The sequence below is a fragment of the Arachis ipaensis genome, chromosome B03 (genome assembly GCF_000816755.2).
Source record: "Arachis ipaensis cultivar K30076 chromosome B03, Araip1.1, whole genome shotgun sequence".
Classification (NCBI taxonomy): Eukaryota; Viridiplantae; Streptophyta; class Magnoliopsida; order Fabales; family Fabaceae; genus Arachis; species Arachis ipaensis.
The window spans coordinates 2,880,146-2,889,732 of record NC_029787.2 but is presented as its reverse complement, the minus strand read 5'-3'; the positions used below and the strand labels follow the sequence as shown (position 1 = coordinate 2,889,732).

General features: G+C 32.7%; 2 protein-coding genes across 3 annotated transcripts; one reads left to right on the top strand and one right to left on the bottom strand.

Moving 5' to 3' along the window:
• LOC107629260 (4-coumarate--CoA ligase-like 7) lies at nucleotides 2,195–5,259 on the bottom strand. The gene is made up of 6 exons (XM_016332004.2): nucleotides 4,155–5,259; nucleotides 3,171–3,360; nucleotides 2,930–3,075; nucleotides 2,753–2,820; nucleotides 2,580–2,682; nucleotides 2,195–2,500 (listed from the first exon to the last, which is right to left on the bottom strand). The coding sequence occupies exons 1-6, from the start codon at nucleotides 5,166–5,168 to the stop codon at nucleotides 2,387–2,389; spliced, it is 1,635 nt and encodes a 544-aa protein (XP_016187490.1). The 5' UTR covers nucleotides 5,169–5,259; the 3' UTR covers nucleotides 2,195–2,386.
• On the top strand, nucleotides 6,910–9,265 carry LOC107629262 (lactoylglutathione lyase). Of its 2 annotated transcripts, none has more exons than XM_016332009.2 (9): nucleotides 6,910–7,013; nucleotides 7,296–7,415; nucleotides 7,515–7,576; nucleotides 7,939–7,999; nucleotides 8,156–8,235; nucleotides 8,318–8,388; nucleotides 8,483–8,572; nucleotides 8,676–8,798; nucleotides 9,024–9,265. In XM_016332009.2, exons 2-8 carry the CDS (start codon nucleotides 7,323–7,325, stop codon nucleotides 8,774–8,776), a joined length of 558 nt encoding a protein of 185 aa, XP_016187495.1. In that variant the 5' UTR covers nucleotides 6,910–7,013; nucleotides 7,296–7,322; the 3' UTR covers nucleotides 8,777–8,798; nucleotides 9,024–9,265. The 2 variants fall into 2 exon arrangements, with proteins under 2 accessions (XP_016187495.1, XP_016187494.1); XM_016332008.2 differs by having other exon boundaries at nucleotides 6,920–7,207.

The following is a 9,587-nucleotide window of genomic DNA, read 5'->3' as shown; positions in this document are numbered from 1 at the left end:
ACTTTTCTAAATTTAATTCTGTCTAGCAAAATACCAATAATTTTAAATATAATTAAATTAGATTCATATTTAAACTCAAAGTCATAGGAACATAATTGAACTTTATAAATAATATAGCCAAATTAAATTTATTTTTAAATTAAAATACAAATAAAAATACAAAATATATTGGTGAATAATTCTTTTATTCATTAAAAGTTTAATTATTTATTTATAAGAATTTTAGCTATTTTAGTAATTGATTACTTTAAAAACAATATATATAGAAATATATAATAATAAAAATATGTAATTAGTATATCGTGCAAAATATTTTTTATAATAAAAACTGAATACATGTAATTTTTTTTTTTATCAAAGATATGAGACTCGAACCCGCAACCTCTTAATTGAGTATGAGAAGACTATGTTATTTGAGCTATTAATCATTGGCCTGAATACATGTAATTTGCCACCGTAAAAAACCATAATAATATCATAAATGACTATTAGGGTCACATGATGAAAAAAAATCACGTGTGGTAACCAATTATTCTGATCACGAGTGTATATATATTTAAGTAGCAATTCTTTCTTACCAATGGAATCACATATCTCAACTTTCTTTCTCTCTTTCACTCCTTCACTTAGCCGTCATATACAATTGCGTGCACCAATATGTGGCCTTTATCTGCATTTGCACCTGCACTTTACTTGGGTTTTCCCATATGCCTTTTTTTACTCGACAACATTTCATTTAGAAAAAGAAAAAATAAGAAGTAATAAAGTATATGTGGAAATGGCTAAGGTGCCGGTGCATTTGCAGGTAAATGCCATGTATTGTTGGCTATCATCATCAACTTCAATACAGCAGCCTCGGATACAAAGGTCTTAAAAGGTAATCTTTATCTTCAGTTTCTTTAATTTATATATTTTATAATATCTACTAATATTATTTGTACCATTTGTGTATTATGTTAAAAATATATGTATTTATTTGTTTAGTTGGTTACTTTCGGATATACGATATTATGAATTATTTTATGTTTGACTAAATATATAAATAAGTCATTTAATAATTTACAATATTATTTTCACTTTTTATGAAAATAGCCGCTATTTATTTATTGTCCCAAGACTAGCTTAATTTATATTAAATCGAGTTTAACTCATGAGTTCATGTCAATTCAAAGAGTATTTTTTTTTCTTTTTTTTTTGTAATTGAACTTTTTGTTTTGGACTAAATATGGTCATATTAGTTATTAAACTAATAACAAATTTATTGATAAGTGTAGCTTGTTTAATTAGTTAATTACTAACAAGTTCGACCCGCTACGATATTATGTTTTCTTGTATTAACTAATTAGCATATCTCATGAGAAAGATTGATCTATCATCAAAACTGCAAAAAGATTGATCTCTAAGCTTTAATTCCTGGCCTGGTGTCATTATCTATGAATTAATATTATTAATTATTAGTGATTATATTTGAACAATCATTAACTACTTATGTATCATAGTATCTTTACTAGCTTCTCTCTTGATGTGGTGGTACCCGACATAGAGAACGATATGAGTATACTCTCCGTACATATTCACACAGGTTGGAACAAGGCTGAGTCTTTAGATACAACTTGTATATATATATATAGATTTCATTCTTAGATTCTTTATTCGTGTATCACTTGTAACATCTTTTGATTTTTCTAACAACTTTTTTAAGAAATTTTTGGGCAATATCTGATAACACCAATTTTTATACAATTGTGTACTTACGCTTATCAAATTTTTACACATATGAAATATGAAATTAATATATATTGCATCTTGATATTATAGTTTTCAATATATATTGTTTCCACAAAAGTTCAGGCAATGCAATTGGAGGAGAAATTGCAATGTGATTTGATGACAATCCAAATTACCCGACGATGACTTCGTCAATTCATAGAATCAACAACTCCATATTAACAATAGGAAAAGTCTAGGGGGTCAGCAATTTTATTGAATTTTGGCCAACATGTAACCAACAAAGAAAGGTGAGCCATTGGATGAAATCTCACACCAATCTCACACTATTAAATCATCATTGATGACTATTTGATGGCTACTAATCACAAAAGTTGCTGTCCCCCTAGCATTGCTCTTAACAATATTTCAAACAAATTATATCCAGAAGAATGTTAATTATTATGTAATTACCAAAACACAAAAGAAGAAAACAAGCTTTATTTTGGTATTGAAAGAATTAATTAATTTATTAAACCATACAAAATTTATTAACTCCTTGTTGGAAGTCCTTATCCAAGCAAATTGAAATTTTGTTGATCTTATTTCTACTAGTACAGAGTGCTTATAATGTTATAAATCAACACTCAATGGAAATTTAATGGTTTAGAATATCTTTCTATATTTTGGATCGTACTTTTGCTATGAGGTCTCTTCTGAGTATTTTTCCTGAAGCTGTCTTAGGAACACTGTTGATGAATGTCACCCTTCGCAATCTTTTGAATGGTGCAACCTGCAATGCACACATTCCAACCATTCAGATAGGATCAATTAAAAACTGATTAGCAATAACAATGTTTATGTTAATTAACCTGATTAGCAATAAACTTCTGAACATCTTGTTCAGTGAGTGAAGTGTTGGGTGAACGAACAACAAAGGCAATTGGAACCTCACCAGCCTCATCATCCGGATATCTAAACACAAATTAAACTAATTAATTAACCCAATTATTAGCATAATAATTAAATATTAATTGTTACTTACGGGATGACAACAGCATCTAATATTTGAGGGTGAGAAACGAGAAGTCCTTCAAGTTCTGCTGGTGCAACCTATATTAATATTAACAAAGTTAATTACCATATATAATAATGAATAACAAACATCTATTTAATATCACTAATAATTTCATTATCTATAGTTAATGGGATGGTTATGTACCTGAAGACCTTTATACTTGATGAGTTCTTTAAGACGGTCAACAACATAAAGTTGACCCTCCTCATCAAAATATCCAAGATCTCCGGTATGTACCCACCCTTTGCTATCTATAGTTGATCTTGTAGCCTCTGGATTCTTAAAATAACCTGAAATTTGTTTTACCAAATAAAATTAAAAATTAACGAGTCTGAGTCTGACTCTGGCATAATATATAATAATTAATAAAGAAATTAATGTGTACCTTTCATCATATTTGGACCCCGTACCCAAATCTCACCCAATTGTTTAGGGGGAAGGGGCTTGTTCGTATCAACACTCATGATTTGAGCTTCCACTCCAGAAACTAGCATTCCAGTTGAACCACTATGACGAACCCCTGCTCTTGGATTCTCCACAGAAATAATGCCACAAGTTTCTGTCATCCCATACCCCTGGAATTACGATACAAATACTAAATCAGAGCATTAATAACTCAATATTAAACTAATTCTTTTTTTTTTTACTAAAGATATGAAACTCGAATCCGCAACCTCTTAATTGAGTATGGAGAGACTATGCCATTTGAGCTATTACTCATTGTCAATATTAAACTAATTCAATATTAAAGAATTAGCATAAATTTATTTTTATACTAAAATTAGCCACGTATTTAATTCATTTTCGATATATATTTTATATTTTAACATATATTTAATATTAGTAATTAATTTTATTGTATGCCTATCATAATTGAAGAATTAGCCAACCATAATAAGTGACTAGGAAAATCTAATATGGTAATTGAACGATCAATTCACACGTATACTTAAACCAATGTCAAATCTAACTTTATATATAGAAGACCGTTAACAATCACAAATTCTTAAATAAAATTTAGATTTGTAACAAATTAACCTTTAACTCTATCAAGACTATTGGGCTTCAAAAATACCATAAGAAAAAAAAAGAAAAACTTTAAGCAACAAAATTCTTGCCTCAAGATGGTCCACACAACCAACCAAAGTTGCATTGCGTAAATGACTTGTACAGTTGTAATACGGAATTAGTTTAGTCCACACAACTTGTTCAGTCTTCACCCTAAACTACTCACTCTTTCTCTTTGGCCTAAATGAACTTGTTATTGTTGGTAAAAACACCTTAGCAGCTTAGACAATCTATGGTAACTTGGATTATGAGTATATTAAAATTTAAATATGAGTTTAATAGTAATGTTATATATGATGACCTGAATGAGAGCAGCATGAGGAAAACGGTTGGCACAATCTCGCATCAAGTCCTTGCCAAGAGGAGCAGCACCGGAACCAATCCTTCTCAACGATGACACGTCATACTTATCCACAACGCTGTGCTTGGCCATCGCAAGCAGGATCGGAGGCACAACCCAAAGGTTCGTCACCTTGTGCTTCTCAATGCCTTCTAGAAACTTCTCCAACTCGAATCTCCTCATGGACACCACCGTGCTCCCTCTTCTAAGCTGCGCGTACAAGATAACCGCCAACCCGAATACGTGGAACATCGGTAAAACGCAGAGGTACACGCTGTCGTTTACTCCCTCAATTTCGTCCACGTAATCGTCGTCCATTCCAATCATCAACGCAGCCGCTATGAAATTCCCGTGCGTCAGAATCACGCCCTTGCTCACTCCCGTCGTTCCCGAAGAATACAAAAGCGCTGCCGTATCGTCTTCATTCACGTCGTTTACTGGTAACTCATTCTCGCCTGCCACTTCTTCCATTAAACGACTATAATTGATTGTTTCTGGTGTCGTTTCGGAACCGATTAACACTGCGGGCAATTCGAACTTGAAGGATCTGACTTTCTCGTATAATTCTGCAACTGTGACCACGAGCTTCGGGTTGGAGTTGTTTATTTGTTTGGAGAGCTCCGTCACGGTGTAAAGAGGGTTCGCGGTGGTCACGACGGCGCCGATGGCGGTGGCGGCGAGGAACAAGATAGGGAAGTGGATGGAGTTTGGGGCGAGGATGAGGAGAACGTCGTGTTTTTTGAGGCCGAGGCGGAGGAGGGCGTGAGAGAGCTTGGCGACGGTGGTTTTGAGTTGGCGGAAGGTGAGTGTTTCGGAGGTATCGGCGTCGATGAAGGCGGTTTTGGAAGCGGAGGAGGAGGTGGCGGTGGTGTTTTGGAAGAGGAAGGAGGTGAGGGAGGTGGTGGTTTTGGGAAGGGAAAAGGAAGGTCTCAAGGACCTATATATTCCGTCGGCGCCGTAACCGGATCGCTGCATGGTGGTGGTGGTGTGTGTGTGAGAGAGAGAGAGTGAGTTGTTGAATGTGCGCAAATAGCATTTATCTTTTGTTAGTTAGGTCGCAAGGTATTCATTCATTGATGAGTTATGGATTGTGGCTTTTGTGTTATGGAGTTCATGATGAATTAATCAACCATTAGTGAAGAAATTACGACATCTAATACCAAAAAATTGGATAAACACCAAGGTCAAAGATTTAATATGGTGATGTGTATTTAGAAAGAAAATGAATACTAGCCATTTGTGACAAGCTAAGGAATAAGTTATTATTAAGACGACCAAAGAAAAAGTCCAATAAAATTGGATGATTATTTGGCAAGAGATTAGAGATGATGATAAGGAATATTGACGTTGAGAACGAGAACTAATGGCTTAGTGCATTGGAATTATGTGGAAAGGTTGCTTTCTTGTGTTTATATGGCATCATCAAAATACAAATCACAATACATTTTTTTGCGGCTATTTTTCTTTTTTTGGTAATGAATTAGAAGAGTGTGTTATGCATAGTTATAGAGAGTTGGTGTATTTCTTATAAAAATGGAATTTTTTTTTTTTATTAAAAACTATAAATCAAGTCGGAATCTTTTAGAAAAATAGATTTAAAAGGTGCATAACTATATGGATAAGCTTACACTAACCTATCAATTTGAGATTTAATTTTAAAATTTTTTTTGAGAGGTATCAAGAAGGAATTGTAAAGTAATAATATTGATTCATACAGAAAAAAAAGTTATCTATTATTTCAAACCCTACCTACGAGATAGAAATAGAAAAGGAGAAAAAAAATCAAAATTTTCACACAATACTTTTAATTTTATTTCATACTTTTTGCTTAATGAAAAAATGGATCAGAGTTTACAATACTTTTTGCTTAATGAGAAAATGGATCAGAGTTTACAAGATCAAACTTGTGAGACTTAAAAAATGATAAAAAAAAAAAAGTAAAATATAATAGAAAGTACAGATTCCAAACAAACAAATTTAAACTTAATTCAAAAAGATCTTTTTGATTTTCGAAGAATGGGATGAGGGCAAAAGGATTGGTCGAAAAAATTTATTGTTTTTATTAAAAAATTGTAATTGGATCCACATATATTTGGTAAAAAAAAAATTTCTCCTTTGAGAATAAAAAAAAAATCAATTGAAAGATAAAAACGTAATTGAATTAATTCTAGTTACTCTTTGAAATAGAATAGAAGAAGAAAGGGGAGATTCTCCAACAAAGAAAAAGTTCCAATGACTTTAAAAAAAATTGAATGAGAAGCCTTATGAAGTGAAAATATGAGATAAAAATGTCATATACAATTTTATAAAACAACAATAAAAATGACTTATTTGTGGAAATTTTTATTATCACCCTCAAAAAACCAAATTCCCTCTAAGGATTGATTTTGGATAAAAAAACATAAAAAAATTTCAACAAACCTAAATTGGAAGATTCGTTCAAAAATATTTTTTGTGTTAGAAAACAAATCTGACTTTCAGATTTGCAAGTTAAAAAAAAAAAAACCACAAATCTAATATTTAAATTTGTAATATTCATACAAAAAAAAATATACTAAATTTTGACATTATTAAAAAATACTACTTGTCCTACAATAAAAAATAAAAAGCCTTTTTTAGCTAACAAATAATACCAATTTATTAAGGTTATCATTTTTATATAAAAAAAAACAATTTTTATGCACTTATTATTTATAAAATTAAATTAGATTAATAAAATGCAGAGAACAGGTATATTCATGATCGTGTTTGCACTCACTTCCACTTGTTCTAGCTTTCTCTCATCATCTCATCTGATTCGAACATCACAAGCTAGCAAAGGTAATTCCTTTCACTCTCACTCACTCACTCACTGACTCGCGTATATAAGTACCAAAAATCTAACAATGGCACCTTTCTCTTCTCTCGCCACAACCTTATACCGCTTTCCCCTTCACCGATTCATCGCCAAACCCCAATTTTTCCTCTCTCCCAATTCAATCCCTTTCCAACTCTCACATACCCACAAACCAAAGGTTCCAAAAGTTTCATCTTTTTCATCCAATCCTTCAATGCCCTAAGCTCTAAGCGCTAACCCCATTTTTCCCTTTTCTTTTGTTGCAGAAATTCAGTGGGTTTCGTCTGTTCTCAATGGCTTCGGAACCGAAGGAGTTACCAGCTAACAACCCTGGTCTTACTGCTACCCCTGACCCAGCTACTAAGGGTTACTTCATGCAGCAAACTGTGAGTTTTTTTTCTAAATTTCTAAATTTCAGTTTTTTAAATCGTTTATTGTTTTAATCAGGTGTTTGGATTTTGTTTTATGTGGTGTTCCAATTGCAGATGTTTAGAATCAAAGACCCCAAAGTGAGCCTTGATTTTTATTCTCGCGTTTTGGGCATGTCGTAAGTGCATTCTTTTAAATATTAACTTATTTCTTAGCTTGGATTGTTTATCTGTTAGTTGTTGAACATGGACTTCAGTTGTTTCTGTTACTAATTTGTGCAGAACTAATATGGTTTTAACTCGTACACAATATCAGTTTCTTTTTTTTTTTTGGAGTAGTAAATAGATATCCACTTCTAGTTCTGCTAAACCTAAAAGTACTTTTTTTAAGAAATTTGCATTGGTAGTATTTCATGGCTTTGCAACTAGTATTATGTATAAGAACAAAACTGAATTTGATTGTGAATTTCATCTTTGGTTGAGATTGATATTGCTACCAACCGCTTAGTGAAATCTGATGATAATCTGTTGGTTGGTTTAGGTTGCTTAAGAGATTGGACTTTCCAGAAATGAAGTTCAGCTTATACTTTATGGGTTATGAGGTATGTGAAATGCTGTTTTTCGGCACCTCTTTACTATCGAAAATTTGATTGCACACTTGCATGAAATGAAATGGCACACTGGATTTGCAAATATGCATTTAGTTCTTATATTCATGGATATGTTCCTGATCTTATTTTATATCTTTTCTTGTTTAGAATACGGCAGAAGCTCCCGGTAATCCAGTTGATAGAACAGTTTGGACGTTTTCTCAGAAGGCTACGATTGAATTGACACAGTAAGGAATACCACTTTTATAAAAAGAAATGTTCTTTGTTTCAGTCTCAATGAATATTATCTAACAGTGAAACAATGTACAGTAATTGGGGTACCGAAAGTGATCCAGAGTTCAAAGGATACCACAATGGAAATTCTGAACCTCGTGGCTTTGGTATGTAACATCTGTTTTTTCTTTTTGTTCCCTGGTTACTCATTTGACTCCATTTCTTGAAAAAGTGCTTAGTGTTATTGTTGCTTTCTTGCAGGGCACATTGGGATAACCGTCGATGACACCTACAAGGCATGTGAAAGATTTCAGAGTCTAGGAGTCGAGTTTGTTAAGAAGCCAGATGATGGTAATGATCTTCTCAGTTCACATTCATTTCAGTTCCCAGAGGCCATGCCATGAATAAATGATTGCAATTTTATAAACAAATTCTTTTCAATAATTTTCTGCAGGGAAAATGAAAGGCATAGCCTTTATCAAGGATCCTGATGGTTACTGGATTGAAATATTTGACCAAAAAACAATTGGAACTGTAACACAAGCTGCTTCTTAAGATAATGCAACATCAACTACAGGTATGTTATGTTATCCATGTAGGCGATCCAATTATGGGACAAAGCCTATTGTTGTTGTTACTGAGTTCTTGCTAGATTATTTATACAGTTAACAGTTCTACTATGAGGTCACCGTTGCACGGCCTTGTATTTTCTGTCTTGACTAGTATTTTTGGTGAATTGCTGTTTTTAGTTTATTTGCTTAATGATGAATTTGGAATAAAATCTTGTGGTATTATGTTGCAGGCTCAGCTTTTGTTAAACGGTTTGATCCATCTCTCGGCACATTTTATTGGGACCACTGCTTCTGTGTGAGATTGGTTTTGAAGTTGTAGCAGTTTCTCTTAAACTTTCCATGAGCTATATATAAATAATTTGTAGTCACACGTAACAGAAGTAACCATGGATTGTGTTGTGTTCTCTCTGCGAAATAAAAATCCGAAAGAGATTCTGTTGTTAATCTTTATGCTCGTTATTTCCAAATGCCATATAATTACATGTGATAATAGCTTTCAATGTTAGTGAGAGGTTAAAGTAGCATCTACAGGTCTAAATTCAAATACTGCTGTTGCAAATAACAATAAAAAGGGTTTTGCTAACTAATCACCTGGTTTAAAAAAAAAGAAGGGGAAAGGGGGGAGGGTTGTGTATGAATGTTTTAAGACCACTTTTCTTTTTCCTTTTTGGGAGAGAGTTGAAAGACCATGTTTTTTTTTTGGACAAGGTTCTAAGAGCATTGATGTGGTTTTTTGACAGCAACATTCTCTGTTTAAAACCAAAAAGAGTAGGCCTTTTTTTCTTGGGTTCTCT